General features: G+C 42.8%; 3 protein-coding genes across 27 annotated transcripts; 1 reads left to right on the forward strand and 2 right to left on the reverse strand.

Moving 5' to 3' along the window:
* The first annotated feature begins 628 nt into the window (after positions 1-628).
* LOC6737495 (mediator of RNA polymerase II transcription subunit 15) lies at positions 629-21192 on the forward strand. Of its 24 annotated transcripts, none has more exons than XM_039293089.2 (9): positions 629-854; positions 7108-7387; positions 11513-11607; positions 11786-14851; positions 17519-17670; positions 18155-18298; positions 19079-19562; positions 19622-19749; positions 19808-21192. In XM_039293089.2, the coding sequence occupies exons 2-9, from the start codon at positions 7269-7271 to the stop codon at positions 19898-19900; spliced, it is 4281 nt and encodes a 1426-aa protein (XP_039149023.1). In that variant the 5' UTR covers positions 629-854; positions 7108-7268; the 3' UTR covers positions 19901-21192. The 24 variants fall into 24 exon arrangements, with proteins under 24 accessions (XP_039149023.1, XP_044778758.1, XP_039149029.1 ...); XM_044922823.1 differs by having other exon boundaries at positions 748-893; XM_039293095.2 differs by having other exon boundaries at positions 770-859.
* Positions 10310-10871, reverse strand: LOC6737496 (probable insulin-like peptide 5). The gene is made up of 2 exons (XM_002084296.4): positions 10672-10871; positions 10310-10603 (listed from the first exon to the last, which is right to left on the reverse strand). The coding sequence occupies exons 1-2, from the start codon at positions 10832-10834 to the stop codon at positions 10440-10442; spliced, it is 327 nt and encodes a 108-aa protein (XP_002084332.2). The 5' UTR covers positions 10835-10871; the 3' UTR covers positions 10310-10439.
* A 9-nt stretch (positions 21193-21201) lies between the features above and the next one.
* LOC27207929 (protein phosphatase inhibitor 2) lies at positions 21202-23637 on the reverse strand. Of its 2 annotated transcripts, none has more exons than XM_016183558.3 (5): positions 23329-23637; positions 22853-22950; positions 22620-22787; positions 22164-22258; positions 21202-22107 (listed from the first exon to the last, which is right to left on the reverse strand). In XM_016183558.3, exons 2-5 carry the CDS (start codon positions 22930-22932, stop codon positions 21833-21835), a joined length of 618 nt encoding a protein of 205 aa, XP_016031290.1. In that variant the 5' UTR covers positions 22933-22950; positions 23329-23637; the 3' UTR covers positions 21202-21832. The 2 variants fall into 2 exon arrangements, with proteins under 2 accessions (XP_016031290.1, XP_016031291.1); XM_016183559.2 differs by lacking the exon at positions 23329-23637 and adding an exon at positions 23013-23322.
* Between the last annotated feature and the right edge of the window lie 253 nt (positions 23638-23890).

Raw genomic sequence — 23890 nt, forward strand, 5'->3', positions numbered from 1 at the left:
AAACAAATATATGAGCAAGATTTTCGCCTCTGTGCAGCAATTTCAATTGTGTGCGGTTTCACTTCAATCAACTGCAAATAGAAATCCAATTTAAGCCCAGCTTGCCGGCGCTGCCAAAAGTATGCAATGAAAAAATATGAAACTTAAATAAACTAAACCATGCATCTAGTCGATATAACCCGGTGTGTTTGCAGGGCATTGAAAACGTTTTCAATGGCTTTCCAAAAATCCAAAAATAAACGTTCAATATTTAGAGGAACATGCATATAAAATTGAAATCGTGTGCGTGTGAATAGGTGGGTAAGAAATGTACTACATATATCGGAATCGTTGTTTTCTTGTTAATTAGCTGGTTTAGCACACATGCCACTGTATGTTTGTATGTGTGTGTGTGTTGGTGCTGAATATTTATCGCTTTTCCACTAGCGCTTCTTGGCTTGAAGTGCTCTTTTCCTTATTTTCCTGTTGGCTTCGGCGGGTGGAATAGGGGGCATATGTGATTAGCCCAATGTCCGTGGCTAATTTATAATCGGGTGTGAGTGGGCGTACTATGCTTTTTGGCCAAGCGGGAGGATTGGGCTGGGTGCCGCACACACAAAGATACACCCCGATGGGGTGTCATCATCAGCGATTTTCCATGAATATGAAAATATATTATTAAAAGGCAACTAGAGCAAGAGCAACTTTTGCTGCTTTCGCGAACTTTTCCGTCGACAGCAGCAGCGCTAGCAGCGACTTTCGTTGAGCGGCGAGTAACAATAATAATTCGCACCGTGGTCGCGAACGTGGTCACCACATCAGCCAGCTCCTAGTTCCGAGTGTGCCGACAATCCCGAGTCCGAATTTCGAGTCCGGTACGGTACGTCAGTGCAACGCCAGTGCATCGGCGACAGGTGCACCTCTTTGTGTGTGGGCAGACAGAGTGTAATTTGTGTGTGTGTGTGTGGGTGCAAGTGTGTGTGTGTGCGTGCTGCACCAGAGAACCCAAAAATAAATGCCAGAAAATGTGTCACCTGCAAATAGTGGCGAACAATGCAAAAAATATGAAATACTCCCCGCCGCGAAAGAGCCATCAAAAATTAATTAAATAAAATGCATTAAAGGAAAACCAAAGCGATATATATTTTATATATATATGTATATATATAACTGTCCATTGCATTTGCATCCAGCACACACACACGCACAAAAGCTAATTAGCATTTAAAGCACAATTAAAAAGTGGAGCCGTAAAGGCTGGCAAAATAAAATCAACTTCAACCGCGAGAAAAACCAAAAAGCCAGAAAGCACAAAACCAAAAACTGAAAACTGAAACACAAAAATACTGAAAAACCATTTTGCTGCAAGTGAAACAATTAAATGGCATTTTAAGCGCATTTCTTCCCCATTTCCCCTCGATTTCTATATGGACTCTTTCTTTGTGCTATTTTCATGGTACGGGGGGAAAATCGCTTACCAAAAATACAAAAAAAAAGAAAAGAAATATAAAAGTCCGGAGGGTAAAAATGTTGACATCGCTGGCGAGGACGTGGAAAGCCAGAACGAAAATCAAATAAATAAAATTAAAGAACAACCAAGAACTACGCTCAAAAATAGAATATTAGAGACGTGCCGTGTTATGTTGCGGGGGGAGGGGGGAAATGAGGGGTGCGGCAGTAAAAATGCTGTAATAGTCGAGCCATATAGCCTGCATATACAATCTATAGCTACAGATACAAATGTATCTATCCATCTTTCGCTGCCGCTGTCTCCATCTTGTCGCTCATCGACGGCGACCGAATATTTTTTATACATATATAATTCATTTTTTCTGCCGCTCTCTTATTTTTTTCTTAATTTTTTTTTTTTGAAACTATTCGGTTTATTTGTTGTTCTTGCTGGCGGGTGGGCAAAAAGCGGTCTAAATATGTGGCCAACTTACAGTGGCGGTTGGAAAAAGAAGGTGTTCCTGCAATGAATCAGCATCGAAAATTTTTGGGTGTTTTGGACACATTTTCATACCCATTGCCTAGCTTTTGAGCTTTCCTGCACTGTAATCCGCTTTGTCTTCAATTTAAGAACTCACGGTGGTAATTCTGATGTCGATGTTTTGAATATCTGCCAAATGCGCTTCAATGTATTTTAATTTAATGCCATCATTATTGTTAATTAGGTAATAAAAGTCACTCATCCATATGTGCAAATGCGTAAGCGGTTCGGCTTTTGAAAAATAAATCATTTTAATTAATTGAACTCTCGTTCTGTGGCTGCAAATATATCAATATGTTTAGCCGATGAACATTCTTGCAATTTTTGACTACAACTCTTTAACATTATTTATTTGATATATTAAAATAAATGCAGATAAATAAATGCCTTTGAAATGCTATTTTAATATAAATTTGACAACATTTAAAGTGCTAATCAAATTTCTTTATACTTCTGTTTCGTTTCTTAAATTATAATAAATATAGGTGTGCAGTGATTCTACAGTATTACAATTAGTAAACCGTCTGTGAATTATTATTTTTTTAATTTAGAACCGCATTAAAATTGCTAAATTTCTTGGAACTATTAACCTTTTATATTGCTTTTAATGACTTAGTATTTCGCCTTGAACATTTCTTTTCAAAAGGAGCATTTAATACAAAAATATAATTTAAGAACAGTTTTTTACGTATATATCTCACAACAATGCACCATATTTTGGCAGCCAGTGTGCCAGATTGTATCTGCGTCCACGCATTCGCTCGCCCGTGGATACAGATACATTCCGGCGATCCGCAGCAGCTGCTGCTTCCTCTTCTGCGTCGCTGCCAAAGATGTGAAAATGTAGACTGATGAAACGGAATACAACAAAAGCGAAATGAAAATACGAATAAAAATGAAAATGAAAAGCCAAAGGAAAGGAAAGGCGCCGCCGCCGATGATCATTGCGTAAAGTTGAGCGTTTCGGCCGCTGCTTCGCTTCTGTTGCTGTTTCATTTTCAGTTTCAGTTTCAGTTGGCCGATGGTGCGCTTACAAAACGCCGGTTTTCGGCGGACGCGTTCGCCTTCGCTTTCGCGCTCCTCAATAATCCAAAAACCCTGCACACAGATACTCACCCACACGCACTCATAATGACAGGGGGTGGGTTGGGCAAGGTGAAAGTGCAATAAGAAAGTGCAGCGGGGAGGGGGCGGGGGCGGGAAAGTGCCCGAAATTCCGGGCAGCACTCTGAAGCCAACTCTAGCAATTGGATGGCGTTATTTTTGGATTAAGCAGCGCCAAATTGTTACAAACGGTAAGCACCCACATTAAACCAAATAAATACGAATTTTCCCCCAGTGTGTGTGTGTATATGTGTGCTTACACTTAAGCCAGACTAGTGTGCGTGTGTGTGTGTTTATTTGGTGAACATTAGTGTGCTTAAGTGCAAAGCCCAACCACCTACTTCTAAACTAAAAACAAGTGGCTTGCACCGAAAACAAATTAGCTGAAAATTGCTCGAGTTTTTAAGCCAGTTATGCAGAAATATTTCAGCTATTTACGAAACGAAAATGAAAATTAATTCGGATTTATTATTTGTTAAAAGATATGCTCCAGAAATCATAAATAATATCCATGGAATTTTTCTTACAATATGAGATGGTTCATTCTTTATAAAAATATATTTATAGATATTATTTATGGATACTTTTTTATTTAGAATTTCAATTTGAAATCTTAGAATAATTAACCTAATAACCGCCTGCTTTAAAAATATAATTAACAATTTCTAGTTTTGCTTATAAAAGCCAAATAATTTAACTAGGCTAATAAATCACTTCAATCTTGCAGCCTCAAATATTTAGATTGAAATTTGTTTTTGTCACTCAATTACAAGTGCGAAAATTCTTCAGGTGTTCAATATTGAATGATCAAATTGCAGCCGTTTGTTTAAATATTTCTGTGTTTGTGTGGCGGCCGCATAAAATATGCAAACAATTCAACAAAATCGAGAGCAGTCGTCGCAGCACAATGCTGCTGTATTTTAATAATGAAATCAGCAAAAACATGGCTGGCTAAATCAACAGCTTTCATCCAGTTTCGGGATTTGGGATGTGGATACAGACGAGGATGTGAATGTGAAATCCTCGAGATCCACACACATATGGACATACATATGCGTCGACAACCAGATTTGCGAGATGCCTCGCCTCGCCTCGACGAAAATCTAACAATATTTGCACCTGATTCCAATGCACACGTATGTGTGCACACACGCACACATTTAGCCACGATTATAGTTTATATAGCACTCTCAAATTTGACAGGCACACACACACAAATGCCATGGAGTCGAACCGATGGCTATGCCAGCGATGATAATGATGTCGATGCCAAAATAAAGACACTGAAAAATGAACAGGGGATACTCGTAGATGTTAATTGGGTTGTGGGGAAGATGCTATACTCTCACCTGAAGAATGCCACTTTAATTTTAGTAATTAATTGATTGAAAAGAAGGAGACACTAAAATTTGCCAGGGATTTCTCTAGCAATTTAATCAATAATTTTTTAAAGGAAAGAAAATTTACAGCCTCACATACAAGTGTTACTTGCTGATTAAAAATATGCCTGAAAATATCAACCATTCTATTACTTATATATTTAGTACATAGCTAAAACCATATAATAGATAAAAATAAATTTTGCATAAAAAGTATGATTAGTTTATGAATTTGGTCCAAAAACTAAATAATTTGTATTATTATTATATGTTTTTATGGCGTTTATTACTTATCTCTTTTGTTTAAAATTCAAATACCAAATCCCTTAGGCTTAGTTGCATAAATTTTCAAAAGCAAATCGCACGTTGAAATATATACGTTTCATCTACCTCTAAAATATTGAGTAATTGCAGACAAATATTATTTAAAAATTTGGCTCAAGGCAGTGCCATGTGACATATTGGCTGATTGACTGTTCTGTTGCTGGGGCAACATTATTTTTAAAGCGAAACATTCAATTTTCCACATTGACTTTCCATCGCTGGCGTTCAAGAGGCCACAACAATTTCATAACGTCAAACAAATGATGTGAAAAACTCTCGGCACTGCAACGCTGCAACTCGGCAACTCTGTTTTAATTTAAATGTACACATGTCCTGCGGCTGTTAATTTTTTGTGCTAAGGAAAGGGTATTGAAAGCGTTGCTCCAAATTGTGTGGGCTGGCATATGGCACAGGGTTATACTATATGCTCCTGCTCATTTTGTTCATTTTTTGAAACATTTTTTTTTGCAGGAATTTTTTATGCAAATTCCATTACAATTCGTGTGCTAAGTACAGAGTTGCAGCACGCACCTGTTTGTGTGCCTCCGTGTGTGTGTGTGCTGTGGGTGTGAGTTTGTATGAGTTTTGCGTTAAACTTTAATTGGGACATCAAGTGGCAAGCTCTTGTTGCTGCTGCTGGCGCTCTTTTCTCTCACGCCGTATTGCGCTGCCTTCCTGCCTTTTGTGTGTAATTTGCATAATATTTTATTAAATGTTGATTAATTTGTGCGATTCTTGGTCCGCTTCCGTTGGCCCAGCCAGAATGAATATTGCGTGCTTACGGGGGCAGCAGCTGTGGCAGCTGCAACACAAACAGCAGCAACAGCAGCAACATGCAACAGCAAAGCAGCAACCAGAAGCAATTAAACGGCATAAAATGCCTGCAAACACAAAAATACTTCATTACGATAATTTCAAGTATCTTTTATTGCATTTTCCATATAGCAATGGGTACATCCCCTATGATTTTCATACGCTTTCCTCGAAATGACGCAAATCTAAATAATGGTATCTCTTCCTCCCAGTTGCTAATTTTATTTGAGGTGACACACAAGGCGGGAATTTCAATTTCAAAATAGAGACTTCGAGAGAGAAGGCGCCGATATTCGAGTGTGTGTGGAAAATATGAGTGTGGCAAAAAAAAAAAAAATGAGCACATTTCAATATTTTTGGCTCTATTTTTAGGCCAACGCACAAAATAGCAAGACAAACAAAATCGTCTGATGAACACACACACACGGGAAAATATAAAATACTTTTTGTTTTGCCCAGCCAGGCGGTGCTCAAATTAGTTTAAGATACATTTCTAAATGTGACAGTAGTGAGTGAGTGTCTCAGGAAATTGGAAAAATAAATACTATACGTGCCGTTTTGCATATTTTCGATAGTTCGTACGAAATTTCACAATTGTAATTTGTTAGCAACAGCTGTAAAATCAAAATGAATTCAGTTTTAGCCAATGGCAATTGATTCAAGTTTGCAATTGAACGACTTTTAACTATAAAATCTTTATATGTATATCTACAGTTTTTGATGGCAATAAAGTGTTATATATAGACCGTTGACATTGAAGTGCTGGTGCTGCTGGAAATATTTCTAAAATTATTTTGCTCTTGTTTCAAATACTTGTTTGAGTCTCCCCGTTTTTGTTTTGTGTTTATAATTAGACGTTCACATATATTTATAGGAGAATTTAGTGATAAGTTATACAAGGTTAACAGAAATGGCAAATAAACGTGCCTCGATCGTTATTAAATAATACAGACGAATTGTTTTGTTTGCCATTTGTACATTACATTTGCAGGTTTTTAATTAAGTGTTAACACTTTAATTAATTATGTTAAGCAAAGTAAATGTGCTTGCATTATAGACAGCCAATTTGTTGAACATATTTTGCCTGGCAAATTACATGATTGAATAAATGATTTTTAATTTCATAGTTTAATAAAAATATAACACTTAGTATGTCAGTATAAGGAACTCAATTACTACTCAGCCAATTAGCTTTTATGACCAGCTTGTTTAAGAATTAATTAAACGCTGCCATTGAAACTTAATCACATTATTGCCAACTACTTTTCGAATTAAGTTTTCACTTACCTCATTATCTCATTCAGTGTTATTTTGCATTTCAATTACAGAACGAACAACGACCGACATTTAACGATTAACATTAAGACCAACTGAAGTAGGGGAAAGTGCTTAGGATTCCTTTTTTCCGAACCGCCAGCAAAGAAGAACAACAAAAGAAACCCGATAAGCGGAACTAAGTCGCGTGGAAGATTTTAAAAAATATTTTTTATCAACAATATTTTTGAAAAACTTCCAAAGACCCAAAGACATTCGAAGCAGTAGCCGACGACAGAGAAGCTTCGAGGCAAACAAAGGCCAGCCAACAAGCAACCGAAGTTAAACACTTCCCAAAGAAGCAACTCGCAACTCCGCAGGAAGAAGCAGTTCAGAAAGGAAACAACCAAAGACATACATACAAAATGGCCGCCCTACAACGGAAGCTGGTGCACAAGCAGTTCAACTCGCCCATGGGCCTCTATTCCCAGGAGAACGTGAAGGCCACCTTGAACCGCGAGCTGAAAGCCTTCGGCGGCGAGGGGTAAGTAACGGGCTGGTGCGGGTTGGAGGGGGGAAATGATTAAAAATAAGAAAAAGAAAATAGAGCTTGTTTGCCCAAGCGAAATGATTATCATACATTTAAATGCATAATTTCATAAAATAGATGAAAGCAGCCAGCTGGGGGAAAATGCTCGCAAAATGGTCGATGGGGTAGGTGCGTTTGCTTTTCTCTTAGCCGGGATACATATTCCCGAGCGGAATTTCTATTCACTTTTTAGGGTCATCGAGGGCTTTAAAACCAGCCGTTGCAAGCGCTTATTAGCATCTACTATATATCTTTAAGTCAGTGTTTAAATCTAATCTTAAACCAATTCCAATAGATAATATTTATAAGATTTTATTTTACTTAAGACTCCAGTTTCTTAAAACGATATTTTATCTAGAAAAGTTTAATTAAAATAGTTAAGTTTTAAATAAAATATATTTTTTCAATAAGAGTCCCATTTTAGTTCAAAGATACATGATAATTGAAAGGAACTCTAATGACCTTTTTCTTATTCGACATAGCCCTGGAAATGCGTTGGTAACACAAGCTCCACTGAAAGCCTCCTTTGCTGGCTGTTCTATTTTGACAGATACAAAATCCGCTGCCACAAAACAGGTGCACAAAACACATTAATTAGTGGGCAAACAGGGGAGGGGATTTAGAGGGGGGGGTGTGCCCCTCACTTTGTGCATCGCAGCGCGACTGCAGCATCGACTGAGGCAGCGACTGCAACTGCAACTGCTGCCAATTTGTTGCTGTGGCACACAGATACTCAAAAACACGATGGCGGCAAAAACAACATGAACAGCGCCTACAATTAAATGCTTTGACGTTTAATTGTAATTACCAAAAAGCTTTACAGGCAACACACGGCGACGCGTATCTCAGCGATGCTTTTCCGACTCGAGATTCATTTGTAGCTGATGCTGTTGTCGCCACAACAATAACACCATCTCGTCGTGGTGCCTCCACATACGTACACATACGTACATATATCGCTGGCATTGTTGTTTGAATAAACCGGCCTCAGTCGCACCTCACCTCACCTCTAGTCGACAAAACGATCAGATACGATCCGCCAGATAGATATAGTGGTGATCTGCTTTGGTGAGCAAAAAACTTTAAGTGGCTTTCAGTTATTCGGTGACTATGCGTGCGACAAAACGTGTTCAACTGCAACGGAGTCTTTGAAATTTAATTACCAGAGCCCAAAAACTGAAAACTATAAGCTGACAACTGAAAACTTAAAACTCAAAACTTTCAATCGCATATTCGCGAGCGTGAGTGTGCGTAACGTGTTTTCCCGAATTAGGGAGCAACTTTTCCCAAAAACAGCTGAGCCAAGGCTTCGACCAAGTTGAAACTTCGAAAATAAAATGTACGTCTAGCGGGAGCAACCCAAAAGATACATTTTATATAACGCCAGTCAAGTGTGAACAAGCAAAAAGGAGCAGTTGGGATGCCAGAGCTTGATCTTAGAATGTTTCCAGCTGACTTAAATACACAACTAATATTTTCGAATATTAGTCAGATCTCATATATGGATAAACCTTTTAGGGATAATATTGATATTAATATTGGAAATATTGAATATATTGTGATAATATTAAACAGCGCAGCATTGTTTACAGAATATGCAAATCAAATATTGTTTGAAATAATCGGACAGTTATAAGATTAAATTAAATCCGTTGATAAGATCCACAAGATAGTTTACTTGATATGCTATTAACATTATTGTTACCTTTAGAAATGAAGTTCTATATATAAGTTGATCATGATCTTCCATATATTAAGCTATCCGAAAATACCAATTAATTTCTGCGCGTGTAAAGTGATTAAAAATAATTCAAGACGTCAGCCAGTCGATGAGTCACCCAGTTTAGCATTAGTGCACCGATTTAATGCAACAGAATCGAGTCGAAAAAAAAGAACAACTAAAACAATGTCAACAAACAAGCGGCAGGCGTCTAGCCAAAAAAGTAGTGAGGCATCTCTTGACTTTCTGCCCATCGGTGAATCACAGGGAAATCGGAAAATTAACCAATCAAATTTCGAACAGAAAATGATTAAAAGCTGTGCTGTTAATTAAGCGCACGCCACTAAGTGGATATTTGGGCAAATATTTGAGCAAAATCTCTATCAAAATTCAATGAATTGAATGTCTATCTATCTATCCATCTTTATATTTGAGCGAACATGGGCCTGCGGCGAATGAGGTTGTCACAATGTTTACAATTCCTTCAAATTAATCAACTAATTAAAGTTGAGGCCGACAGATGTGAGTGATTTCTTTTCGAATGTTCCCAGCTAAAAGGTCAATGTCGGATCTAATGAGGAATAGCTGACGTTCGTCTTAAATTGCCGGAAAAGCTTAAAGCTTGGCGATTATCTCCGGACTTTGTCGTCCATAAATTCTTTAAGGTCTTATCTCAGCAGGCACATTTTCTTAGCTTAAATATTTCTGTTTGTTATCTCGTTTTGTAGAGGCAAAACATTTCGGCCAGATTAAGATGATGCGTTGAAGGCAAAACATTTCAAGCAAATTATAATTAAAGTTGAAAACTCTTTTCGCCAGCTTAAAGAAAATCGCCAGGCAAGCGAAAGGCATAGTTTTGTTTGTGTGCAAAATTTCCACCCAACTTGCTGCGATTTAAATCAAAATTCGCTTTTCCTTCCGCTCAAAGGAGCATATTTTCGTATGGAAAAAAGAAACATTGTTATAATAGAATTTGGATATATCAAAGTGTGTTTAAAATTGTTCATATTGTTCGTTTGCCAAACATTTAATGTATCTGTTTGTAAAACTTTTAAAGGCTAAAAATAATTTATAAAAACAAAAATATTATCAAAATATAAATAATATTTTAATATTACTCCGCTTCTCCACTGTTTGAAGCAATTAAAAAATCGATATTTCGAATTGCGCTTGTTTATTTTACTTTCATGTTTCAAAGCCGTGCATATAGTTTATACTTAATACTTTTATGTAACATGTCGCATATAATTATGTATGTAAACTGATGGCCAAGGTATCGCAGCATTTTTAGGAGTCGCAGTATGCCCTCAACGTGGACAAGGAACACGATTTGCGGCAACAGGAGTCGACAACGCCGCGAAAATCGCGACGAATGCTCGACAGTGAGTTCATGTGGTGAGATTCGGAGCTATCCAGATCCGCCAAGTGGTCCTCATAATCGAATAGGCCCACTGCAAGTAAAATAAGTGAGTTCGTGCCGTTGGGAAACCCCAAACCCCAAAATGCAGCCGATACTCACAGGAGCCTCGTTTGGCGAACATCGAATTGAATCCGTTGGGACAGGCCACCCTCAGCATGTCCATTAATGCTGGGCCACAAGCCCGCAGCGAGTTTGCGGCCTGGGCGGATAGCAGGAGCGGGATCAGGAGCAGGAGCACTGGGATCACGGAGCGGAACATCATTGCCTTGCTGGATCTGCTGCTGGATAGGATGTGGTGCAGTTTCCGCCGCTGTCAGCCATTTTTATATCCGCCGGCGCACTTTCACCTGTCAGATTGGATTAGTCTTTTGGGGTCAGCGTGGGCCGGAGCGTGCTTGCTAATTTTCAATGTCAGGACATCGCAGGGTGCTATCATTAATTTATGCCCATGGATTAGCGTAACTTTCGCTTAATCGAATGCACCAGGGGGTGGCGGAATCTATATATAATAACAGAAGCCAAAATGTATAACGCTTTAGTTAGAAGGGCTTTCATTTTCAATAAGTTTAATTGGCCTATCGTGCAAAAAGTTCATACGATCATTAGTTTGTTTATACCATTTTACTAATTAAACGTGATTTGTAATCAAAAGTGAAATATGAAAAAAATATATATAAGAAAGTGAAGTCGTATATTATATTTTAGCCTTTTCATATGTATAAAACTAAAACTATGGCCAAAAGAACGCATAACAATCGAACACATGCCTGCGAGCATGTTTAAAAATAAATTTAAATTTGGCGCCAACTGCTTGCAAGCAGGCGAAGCAGTGTAGCACACAAGCAGTACTTGCCGCGAAATTTGAAATGTTACCTAATACATTAAACGATGTGCACTGATTTTACTAATTGCATTGTTTGTATACGTTTTTTTTTTTTAGGATTGAAGTCGACGACCAAATAACGAAGCCCCTGAACTTGGCCAACTCGGCCGTTCTGCGCGCCGTCGAAGAGGAAGAACAACAAGCCAAATGTGGTAAGTTATAGCTATTTTTTGGATTTTTGTCTGTGCGCGTTTATTTTATGTTGCCGAGACAAAAAGAAACAGTGTAGAAACATTCAACAAAACAGCCAACTCCAGTCCCAGTGCTCGTCCAATATTAGTGTTTTTTACAGATAAATTTAAATAAATTAAGGGGACTTCCCCCACAAAGATTTCTACCCCACTGAAAGGCAGAGTCGCCCGCGTCAGCGAGGCGATGTGGATGCACTGCATCACACGCTGCACCAGCAGCTGCTCAATCAGATCAAAACAGACTATCTCAGTCACCAGCAGGACATCACTATCGATCGAGACACGGTGTTGAAAATCAACCGTCTGGCCACCAAGAGGCATCTGCTCAAACGGGATCACAGCTGGCCTCCGGCTGAGCAGGATCAACCATCCATCAATCCCGAACAGAGCCATCAGATCTCCTGCAGTCCCTCGCACAGTATTGAGGTTCTGAGGGAGAAGTTCCAGAGTCCCACCCTGGTTATCGAACCCACCGCCAAACAAGTGAGAGAGCAGCGACGACGCGATGGTGGCTCCAAAGAGAGATCGAAAACGCCCCAAAAGGTCACCGAAGAACGCGATCTGGCGGAGGTTTTCCATCAAACTCCCGTATCGAAAGGCTTCTCCGCTCCAGAGACCAAGGCAGCCGATGTGGATTTGGGTTTGGTGGCTCCGCGATGTGAGTACTACGAGCAATTGGCCCACAAAAGGTCCACCACACCAACTCTGCCCACTCAAATCACTCCATATAGGCCGAGATACAAGAGGCAGGCTCATTCCCTGGATCGTAGCCGCTCCCGGAAACGGACAGTGGGTGCTCCGGAATTGCCGCCACCTAAGCCGAGAACCTCAAAGCCAAAAGTCCAACGGCGGTGCATAAAACTGGCCACTGAGGTGAAGATCTCATATGGCCACGACGGCGACAGCGAGGATGAGCCCAATTCTGGTCAAGATGTGGATTTGGAGACCTTGCCGCTGCCACCGACACCGGTGTCGCCAGCTGCCGCGAATCTCAATCAAGCGAAGACAGCAGGGCGAATGGTAATTGACAACGTGGCAGTTAAGCAGCAGCAGCAGATGGCTTTGGCTTTGGCCACAAATGGGAACATCAGTCCGGTGAATCCGAATCCAAGTCCGTTGGCCAACACTCGCATTGTGCCCATTCGCGTGGAGGCATCGGCGGATCAGCTCAAGCTGAGTGCCCAGCAGATCTACGACGACGCCTGTTCGTATCTGCAGGATCACCAGGAGATGGAGGATATCCAGCCCCGAACCGAGAGTCCCACCTATGTGAGTGCCACCGGTGGGATTAAGTTGCTCCAACGGCAATCGAGCAGTACGCCAACCACTCCAGTTCCACCGCCCTTGCCTTCGCCGATAATGCGATCCAAGTCTGGCCAGGATTCGCAAACTAAGGAAAATCAGACGAAAAGACAAGGACGCATCTACAGCGTGGAGACCACAACGGAGAAGCAGCATGAGGCACATGTTGAAATTGCCCAGCTGGAGGCTAAGTATGCCCACATCCAGCAATCCATAGCGGAGCACCTGCTCCAAATCGATGCCTATATGGAGAATGCCAAACAGGCGCTGCAAAGGAGCGCTCGGACCACACCAGTATCAACTCCGGCACCAATGCCACCAACAGCAACAGCAACTCCACCGCCACCTCCTCCGCCACCACCACCAGCACTACCCGCCAGACCCCTCAGTTCGGCGTCCAACGAAGCCTGGGACATCTTCGCCCATCGCCAGTCACCCATTTTGGCAGTGGAAAGCCCATTGCAGGCGATACTCCGCCAGATTTACACTCGGGCAGCTGGATTACCCAAAAGGCTTTCCGAAGAGATTAAGGAGGATGCCGATGCCGAGGCGGAGGAGCAATCTCTTACCGAAAACGTGCCCATTGTGGAGCGGGCTCTGGAGGATCTGCACAAGATTGCGGTGGCACTGGAGCAAAAACCGGAGCCCGCGAAACTCATGCACGTAGAACTCCGGACAACGCCAGCTGTCACTGAAGCGGAGCACGTAATCATCAAGGACGAGGAACAGGACGCGGACATGGAGTACAGACACGTATCGGATGTAATTGCCAACTATGAGCAGTTGGCCAAAAAGGAGTTCGAGGAGTGCAAGGAGGAGCAGGTGGTAAATAGCGAGGAGGTGCTGCCCAAAACAGAGTTGAGAAAAGCAATAGAGGAGCAGCTGGCCAAAAAAGGATTAAGGGGAGGTAAAAAGGTACTTGAAGGGGAGGAAAAAGTCCTTACCAATCTGGATGTTCAAAAGGATATAAAAAAGGATGCAAAGGCGGTATCACCTTCCAAAGATGAGTTGCTGGAAGACAAACCAGCTATCCAAAAAGATAGTAAAAAAGATTTGGGTGCTAGTGAAGCCACAGCAGATGCGGCAGTGGAGGAAAGGGACAGATCCTGCGGCCATGGAGACTCCTCAGTCTACTGCCCAGTTTGTGATGAAATGCGCTGCTCACCAAACACCTGGGGCAAACTTAACAAAGCCGATCAGTGGCGGATTGCCAATCTGCACAACGAACCCTTGAAGAACTACAAAGCCACCTATGAGATACGGAGTCCGTACATCTCGCGGCAGATCTCCTGGGAGGATATGCAGTCGGCCAAGGAGAATGTGCCACCGGAGAAACTGCAACGTCAGCGGAGTTTTGTGGAGATTGTGACCACACCAGCGACAGAATCTCCGCCTCCATCGTCGCCGCCGCCGCCACCTCCTCCACCCAGGCAGTTGGTCCTTCAGAAACCGGAAACGGAAGTAACATGGGAGCGTAGTCGTTCGCCCAGTCCGTTGCCATCTCGCAAGTATCCCGCTCCACTCATAGAAGCTCCACAGCGCTCCAGCTCTCCCTATGGCCTCAATCCCGTCCAGACGAAAGCTCCGCCATCGCCCGTTAATCTGCCGGCGAAATTCACGCATGTGCCGCAGCTCGAAGGTCACAATATTGGACTCTTGGTGAAAACGGCCACGGAGCCATTGCAGCAAAGCATGTCGGCATCCTCGTCAATGCTGGCTGCCACGCCCCCGTCCACGCCCCGTTCTGCGGCACAGCCCTCGCCCTTCGAATTCCCAAGTCTCGAGCCGGCGGAGGAGCAGCACAAGTTCAAATCCCTGGCCTCCTTCGACGAGGTGCAGCGAGATTTCGGCGTTAACCGATCGTTCGATAATGTATCACCACGTCCATATCTGGGTATTGAAGGTGCGTGACATCCCCACCGATTTGTGTATCCCATTATGTGTGATCCAAGGGATTCTTCCACATGATTCAGAGATCTTTTCAGTGACTCAGTAGACTTAGAGACCTTGGGCATTTAGGGATTATGCGAATTTCAAATTTCCTCGCTATTGATATTTTTCTTAAAAATTTAATTTTTCTTCAGCTTATATATGCTTTGCAGACAGATCACATGCGTCTATTTTCGAATTATATTGCTGACTTTATGAGCAGACATATATCACAGATATATATATTCGAGACCAATGAATGTTTTAATTAACTAGGTATTTTGCCAGAACTTTTCTGCTCAGTTGAAATAGTCAATAATTCGAAATTAGAATTCGTAGTCCCTTTAAGTAATTTATACCTTTGTGCGCATAAACATATTTCAAATGTATGTTGAGTATGTATGGTTTATATGTAAACAACAGGCTCGTTTGTAGCCAAAACTAATTGTCATGCATGCACAAATTAAATGACTCTTTGTGTGGCAACTAGATATTGTGAACGTAAAATTTTTCGTATTTATCTGTGACGTTTGACGGTCAAAACGAATTTGTTGCGTGGCTAACGAGCAAACCATTCCTATTATATCAAATAATTGCGAGTGTAGGGATTATTTCGATGGCTGATATGGCAGACACACATATGAGTTACAAGCTTGCTAATAATTTTAATGAGCCAACTTTTGCCGTGTACACCTGTGTGAATACGTTTAAAAACAGATTTGTTTTAGTTCGCCCAAAATGACAGCCGTTTAAATTTAGCCAACGACTCGCTGGCTTTTGAGTCACAAAACTACTTATATCTGCTTTGGCCACAAGATAGATGATAGATAGTTAGTTGGCCGGGATCAGGCTATATCCGCAAGATGGATGGACGTGTGGTGCGCCCACTTGATTTGCCGCCCAGGCATAACAAATCGCCATAACAATAAACAGTCATCCAACCTACTTGGGCATCCTATATAGAACTGGGCAAAGAGCCGCAAGTATGCGCATATATCCCCCACCATATATATATATAGAATTAAAGATATAGATAGCTGCGGCAAACACCTTGAGATATTCTGCCGCGAGTGAGGGAGTGGGCACTATGATAAGTATTTCAAGGTGGGGCCCACAAATCACACAAAAATCGAAGGTGTGTAAACAATGTGATCAGCTTGATACGGGGAGGTGGGTATGGTAAGGGATCCAACCCGATCAAGATCAGCATACTTAGCAGATCCTCGCGGAACATACCCATCTGCATGGCTGTGCCTCTAGATGATATCTCTGAGTTGCTACCGCTCTCGGAGAAGTCTTTACTTTCGCGTATCTCGCGGATTCAGATTCAGATTCAGCTACAGCTGAAAGATACAGATACGAAAGTCGAGTGTGTGCCGAATGTGTGGGTTGGAACCCACACGAGTGCCAATGTTTCTACATCTTGGCGCTGGCTAACAATAATTTCCTCTGCATTTCTCTGGCTCCTCACTTAGTAGCATACATCGAAGGCAAACATATCGCAGCGCGAACGATCAACGAATTAGCAAATAGAAATAGCCAATAGCTATAATAGAAAATAGAAATTAAATTGGGCAAACGCACGCGAATCGAACCGAATCAAATCGAAATTGAATAAAAAGAAACCAAAAACAAATTCAATCGCCGTGTTTTGCCGAATCATTATTTTATTTCGAATTTTTCAACGATATCGATCCGAAGGATAAACGAAACGCGCTACGATCTGCAAAAAAGAGCCTAAAAAAATCAGAGCCATAAATCAGATAAAATCCAAGTCGAAGTCGTGGTGTTCCTGATTAACAGACTCTCCAAATATCGAATTCAATTGATTGCACCTCGGGATTATATAACGCTCTTCTCGACTTTCGGCGAGCGGACAAGTCAAAAAATAGCCGCAAAAAAACAAACATATACATCTTGGCATATAAGTGTATTTGTTATTTTTGATATCTATACGAGAATATTTTTATTCTTACGCAAAGGCCCGATCGGCCATATAGATAGATAGCCAAATAGATAGAGATACGCGAGTAGAGAGCAATATACATATCACCATGGTCGCTCAGTGGAAAATCATCAACGAGAACTACAAAAATCTGGAGGGTAAACACACACACATCATTTTCACACCACCCCCATATGTGCATGTATATAGCAATATATCGCCCCGATCCCCCCGAAACGATTTCGAGCAAACAAATGTTGCCAATGCAGCAGCAACATGTTGCAAGTACAGCGACGACATCCTCGTCACCCCATGAGTAATGTCAAATTCTTAGCTTTCGGCTCGTTCTCATCGTCTAAATTTAGATGCAATGACAGCCGTGTATGATTTGCAGAATCGGCACCGCCATCCCCACCATTCCCACCAATCGGCCCCGCCCCCTTTCCGCCTCCTTTGTGTTCGCACATTGCTATTCCACATTGGCTATAATTTTAATTGGCTTAAATCATTTTCAAATTGTTTCGCTAGCACTGGGACGCAGTGCGGCATCCAAGGTTATAGTGACGCCCACGTTTTGGCCGCATTTTGTTGAATGTTATTGCACGGCAGCTGCGCCGAGCAGCTGCATCATCATCGAAAGAATTCCGAGTATTTATCGTTAACTATTTTTTTTTATTTTTGCTCTCTTTGATTCAGGCTACAAGCGTGTGGCCTGGCCACCGGCCTCCGAGGAGCGGATCATCCGGGAGTTCACCCCCCAGCCGCAGACGCAGAGCCCGGCTCCCGGTGCCGGAGGCTACTATCCGCAGGCCCACGCCCCCACAGCAGCAGCTGCCGCTCCACCTCAGGTAAATTGCCAGCCCAAGTGCTCAATTGAAACCAATGAATTGTATATACATATAGTCAAGTTTCGTGTGCGTCGAGTGTAAATATAATTGTATCCGCCACTGACACAATTTGTATCTCATCCCGGTGGGGCATTAAACGCCATGTACATAGCATTTGGAGACCCGACTCCGCACTCCCATTTCCCAGCCTAACCACACTGACAACTTGCAGGGTCCCATTTATAACAACGTCCAGCCACGCACCACCCAACCACCACAAAACGCCTACCCACAAACCACCAGCACCGCCTACCCCACCAACCAGTACCCAGATAGTTATCCGCATCAGGAGCAGCAGCAGCAACAGCCTGTGCAGTACACACAGGCGCAGTTCGGTCGGCAGCGCTCGAGGGAACCCGTCCAGGTTCCAGCTCCATCTCCAGCTCCCGCAACCGATCCCAGCGGTTATCCGTACCAGACTAACTATCAGTCCAACTATCCGCAGGAGCCGGTGCAGGCAGTGAACAATGTGGGTGGTGGCTGGAAACACATTGGTGCTCCGCAGCCCAAGTCACGCAGTGAATTCACCGCCGGCAATGGAGCCTATCCCCCGTTCCAGGGATCCTACCAGCAGCAGCAGCAGCCGCAGGTACCGTCTTGGTCGGATTGGATACCGACTTTTGGCTAAGCGAAGTGATGCTACATATTGCACTGCGGCTGCGATCGTCTATGTCTCCTGCCAACGTTGATCTCCTTCTATCTAGAACACTTACTAAACTCCCTTCTGAAACACTTACTAAGCATTACTATCTCTTATTAGACTAATAACTATTTGTTTGTACTCAAGGCTGAACCTTAGGATAACCATACTTTCCATTTTATACACTTCCTAAACTAGCATTCTCTACTAAACTTAACATTACCCTTTAAAATCAATCTTATTATTGACAAAACTATCTAGAAATGCTTAATAATAAAAGATGCATATTTAAAGAATATTAAATGTAATTTCGTCTTAAAAATCCAAAATTTGTTAGTAACTTTTGCATGGCGAAATCTGAACTAACTCCTGTTCGTAGGCAAATACTCACTTAACCTATGGCTTTAATGGCATTTGCTTCTTTCTCTGCGACTTTCAGCTGTAAACTGCGCCTAAACTTATCCAATACTTAACTCGAAACTCAACCTCCCATCCTCTAACTATGGTCTTCTGTCTATCTCTATCTCCAACATATTCTATCTATTCTATCTACATCCAATGTGAATGTGTCGTATGCACCTCCCAACCAACAAACACCACCCATCTACGAATTTAAATCATAACCTGTGATCGAAACCCATGTCGAACATGCATGTTGGCACCACCAAACACCACTGCACCAATGCACCAATGCACCAATGCACCACTGCACCACCGGTTGAATCTCAGCAGCAGCAGCAGCAGTACGGTGCTCCGTCTTACGATGGCCAGCAGCAGCAGCCTGCAGCACAGTGGCAACAGCAGCAGCAGCAGCAGTATCAGCCTCAATCGCAGGCTCAGGCGCCCTATCAGCCACCACAGTGGAACCAGCCGCAGCAGCAGCAGCAGCCATCGTACCAGGCTTCACCGTACCAACAGCAACAGCAGCAGCAACAGCCATCCTATTACCCACAGCAAAATGGTGGCTCGACCTATGCTCAACCCCCATACAATTCTTATTCGCAGCCCCAGTTGCCCTACTCGCAGGATCAGACTGATCTGCAGCAGCAGCAACAACAGCAGCAGCAGCAGCAGCAGTATCCGGGAGCCTACGCTGGCCAGGATAGCTACCGGGGCGCCAGTCCCGGCATCATCACCCTGCGCAAGGAGGCTCCAGTCAGCCAGAAGCCTGCGCCAGTCTACACTTCGCAGCCAGCCGCCGTCAGTTATCAGGGTAACTTGGATCTCCTTAAATTAGTTAACTTATAGTTGACATGGATTCTATTATTCCAGGAGGCAGCAAATTGCGCGGAGATTTGAAGTGGCCACCACCGGAGTACAAGGAGGCCGCGGCTCGCGAGAACGAGGAACGACGCCAGTTGGCGTTGGGCCCCGTCTGCCGTCCCAGGAGAGTCAACCGGGTAGGATATAGCCGATTAAGATCCACATCAATCCGATATTAATGCATATGTGTAATAGCAGGACTACACACCCTTCTTTGCCAAGCACCAGTTGAACAATGGCTATCCCAGCTACAAGGTGCCTCCGGGCACCCAGCACATTTTCGGCTAAGTTTGGGAAAGACTCATTCAGATGCCAAGAACAACAACAGCATAAAATTCAATGGAACCCACTTCATAATAATACTGAAAACGATCAATGTATATGTTACTAAAACGAAACACTAACGAACCAATCTATCTATAGGATATATACAATTGTTATACTAATCTTAAATGACCACTAACGACGCCATATATACTATACATATATTACGAAACGAACCCATGATAGGTGAATGCAATACTACAGCAGGTGTGACACCAACCCGTGAATCATCTTCAATATTATCCGTATAAATAGATGCTCGCTAATCCCACGATCAGATTGCATCCACTCGAGATAATACTAATGATGATTCGTGGGCTTGGAATCCTGATCCAAGCTGCCCAAACGGGGCGATGGATAACGAAACTCTCCATGCACCCATACTATATACACATATTTGGAGCATGTGCATATAGTATGGCTTAGATTGGAGACCAGAACTATAAGCTAAATGCTATATAGTGCTAGATTCTAAGATGATTGTTAAACTATTAACTAGCAAATGAAAAAATGGAAACGATGCGACCCAAGACGGAAAAATGATAATGAGATTGAACCTTGTCTTAGATGTAAGAGCACTACTAAACTATTTATTGTGAGCATATTCTATTTAACGCAGATCCCGTGCAGCGATGAGCTCAAGGAATCCACTGGGCGAACCATGAGTTCCCCGATATCGTGGCACACCCTTTGGAGCCGCTCGCACGGGTTTCTCAATGTTTATTGTTTGAGTTTGCATGCTTTTTGCTTATATCTATACTATATGCACATATATATATATATTTACCTTGAAATTGTTAAACTGCAAATTATAAAAAACCGTCAAATATCCCGCTATAAGTAAGTTATACAAGAGACCAGGCGACCGCGCCGAAACAAATCTGTGAGTTCGGAAAATGTCATTCAAGGATATGAAATGCAACGCGCTCGTTCGGATCATGCCACCCCTATAAGGCCCCACCAGTCCCTCTTCCAGACGCCCGAGGTCGGCCCTTTAGTCCGCCCGCTGACCCCAGGCAATAATATGAGGATGCCTTTGCCTGCTGGACGAGCAGCCGCGGACTCAGGGCCCGGATCTTGGCGTGTGGAGCGGGGATGAGGCCGGGGCGAGGTCGAGGACGGGCCAACAACTCTCAGACTTTACCAATTACTATGACCAGCCATGTCTATACGCAACTACACTACGATGTATAACTAATATGAAATGAGAAACTAAATAAACGGCAAGTTTTGATTACTCGCGACGAGAAGAACTATTTCGAAGGTTTTTTCAATTGGGTTTTGGACTCTCTTTATTGAAACGCTCGGCTCGCATTCGATGGCTAAAACTTAATAGTAATCATAATAGTATCGTATTAATAAATAACTAAAAGTAAGGCCAAATCAACTTCAACGCTAGTTACAACAAGTTATCCATTCTGTGGCACTGGGCATCCAATCAAATTAAATGCAAACACGGAGCTGCGAACTTGGGAGACTTGGACTAAAACTCAATGGGTGGCTTGCCATCTCGATATCAATGTAAAAGACCTTTGTTTAACTACATTTGCAACAGTACAATACGCTACGGCTGAGACGCATACGATAATTATATTTTGTGTCGTACAATCAAATTCTCCGACCATTCTGCCCCTCGGCTTATCGGCTGTGTTCACTACTCGATGACGCACCTCCTTGGCGACGGTTTGTTTTTCGTGTTTAGTTGGGTAAATTCAATTAATCACGAGTGCTCCTCGCCACCCTGCTAATCAGCATCCACTTCTCACTCCGCACTCGCACAGCACTTGATAATTTGATATAATTTCGTTTGTTTATTGTTTTGGATGAGCTGCCCTCAGAATCGTCCATTGTCCGCTAGGTAAACATTAGTGATTGATTGATGGGTTGACATTGCTTCTAGTTGTTCGATGGCTCCAGGTCCATGTTCTGGCCGGCGCTGGTAGACGGGGATGTGGTGGAGTCAGCCTGAGAGCTCGACCTTTTGGCCGAACTGCTCGCGAATCGTCCGGAGCTGGAAGCGCCCTGTGCCGAGCCCGAGGGCCGGCTATCCGCACCCTTGTCCTCGTCGTCATCGTCGTCGTCCTCCTCCTGGATCAGTTTTCGTGCCAGCTTGACTGCCTCAAACTCGCGATAGTGGGCCTTGCGACGTCGCTCGAATTCGCGCCGCCGTTCTGCAAGCAAATATGTTTGAGCAATGTTTGGAATCTGAGATGTTCATGGCACTTACGTCGCTCCTCTTCGCTAAGGGGCTGGTCATCACCGGAGGAACCATCGTCCTCGATGCTCTCTGTCGACGGCTGTGTGTTAGCCGCTATGCGGAGTCTGCAAAGTAATGTGTGGTTTTAGTATTTGTAAGTTCAATTATATATATAAAGTACAAAATGACTGGGCCGACTTTAAAATAAGACTTCAAATTTCAAAGAACTTTTCAAACAAATTGTTGATTAATAAGTTAAATAGTTATATTCTTGAGAAATCTGAGATAGTCATATTTCTCAATTATGTTAATATATATGCTTTTCGCTTTGGAAATCGTATAATTATCAACGATTGTTTAATCTCTGAATCTATAAGGCACATATAAACAAACAAATTTGAACGACGCATTTTCTGGAAATCAGTTTTGTTTGAAACGTGATACTCTGTGCTCTTGCCAAGTAAACAAGAGGAAGGCTCCACATACTTCTCCACTAGCAACTCCGTGTCCAGCTCGTCCCTGTTCTCGTCGAAGCCCTCCGTGTAGTTGTACGGCGTTTTGGGCTCATCGATTTTCATGTGTCCGTAGTCCTTGTCGGCCGGATGGAAGGTCTGCATCACGTTCAGCTCATCGAACTTGGCACTTTTGCGAAAACTTTTAAAGGGGCGAAAAGTACCACTTAATAAGGGCTATTAACTGGGGTCATTCGATGACCTCACCTGGCTCCCGACTTGTCGAAGCTACGCGAAGTCTTGAGTATACCCTTGCAGGGTAGCTGTGGGCTGGGATTGTTCTGCATCCTGGCTATCTGTGTTACCTGTAACAATGGGCAAAGACCAGAGTGTGCTTTAGTTGCGAACAATGCACGCGGATAATTACGTCAGGCGGTTGGGAGTCATTGATGATTTCGTAGATTTGATGGTTGTTGTTTCTGTTGCTGCTGCCACTGTTGCTGCTGGACAATCGTGAATCACGGCGGCAGTAGCCGAACAGGCACTGAAATCGCGATGTTCGCCAGATTATAATGGCACAGGTCGCGGCGAAACCTCGTGCCCTTGGAGGGGTTGCCATTGCCGCCCACTGGGTGGCCACTGCGGCCAGCAATGCCCCAGCAACGCCCCGCTGGCCCCGCTGCGACGCATTGTTGGCATACGCCTCCGCCTGCACCACCGCCTCCATTCCAAATCCCACTTACTTGTGTGTCTTTCGCCTGTTAACTGCAATTGCAACTGCGTTTCCGGAGGGCAATTTACGCCACAATCTTCAAGTTGGCAGCCAGCTGGGTTTTGGGCGAGGGCCACGATCTCATCGATGTCGCCAGCCGGGCGGTGTTGATCTTAATTTGGAAAACGTTAGATTTGACTCTTTACGCTTTAATGGCCACTGTGCGGTAATTCTCTTCTAATTTCTATTGCAAACAAATGGCAAATCCGGTAAAAATATTCTAACAAATTCTACTAGAGCTGGCAACACAGCGATGGCACCTTCGATTACATTTAATCGATACTTGCGTAGCGTGACCCAAGCCGATTAAAAACATACCGTACTTTAATTTATTAGCTTGGACTCGAACCGATTTTATGAATAGTTTTCAAAACGTCGTTTGAGTTAAAAAAAAATAATTTTTGAGACGAAATTTATATTTGAATATCCTTCGAAAGGATTTTAACGAATATGTGTTCACCAAATTAAATAAAGAAAGACCTGTCCATTTTCTCCGGCAGAACGAATTTAATGCTTCCAGTGGGTGAAAAATC

This window comes from Drosophila simulans, chromosome 3L, assembly GCF_016746395.2.
Source record: "Drosophila simulans strain w501 chromosome 3L, Prin_Dsim_3.1, whole genome shotgun sequence".
Classification (NCBI taxonomy): domain Eukaryota; kingdom Metazoa; phylum Arthropoda; class Insecta; order Diptera; family Drosophilidae; genus Drosophila; species Drosophila simulans.

Excerpts from the sequence above, each read along its gene's own strand:
- LOC6737495 (XM_039293089.2), top strand. The coding sequence starts at position 7,269 with ATGGCCGCCCTACAACGGAAGCTGGTGCACAAGCAGTTCAACTCGCCC. Across the intron at positions 7,388-11,512 it reads AAAGCCTTCGGCGGCGAGGG|GATTGAAGTCGACGACCAAA; the intron begins GTAAGTAACGGG and ends TTTTTTTTTTAG. Across the intron at positions 11,608-11,785 it reads AGAACAACAAGCCAAATGTG|ATTTCTACCCCACTGAAAGG; the intron begins GTAAGTTATAGC and ends TCCCCCACAAAG.
- LOC6737496 (XM_002084296.4), bottom strand. The coding sequence starts at position 10,834 with ATGATGTTCCGCTCCGTGATCCCAGTGCTCCTGCTCCTGATCCCGCTC. Across the intron at positions 10,604-10,671 it reads GTTCGCCAAACGAGGCTCCT|TGGGCCTATTCGATTATGAG; the intron begins GTGAGTATCGGC and ends TTTTACTTGCAG.
- LOC27207929 (XM_016183559.2), bottom strand. The coding sequence starts at position 23,312 with ATGGAGGCGGTGGTGCAGGCGGAGGCGTATGCCAACAATGCGTCGCAG. Across the intron at positions 22,951-23,012 it reads ATGACTCCCAACCGCCTGAC|GTAACACAGATAGCCAGGAT; the intron begins GTAATTATCCGC and ends CCATTGTTACAG. Across the intron at positions 22,259-22,619 it reads ACGGAGTTGCTAGTGGAGAA|ACTCCGCATAGCGGCTAACA; the intron begins GTATGTGGAGCC and ends ATTACTTTGCAG.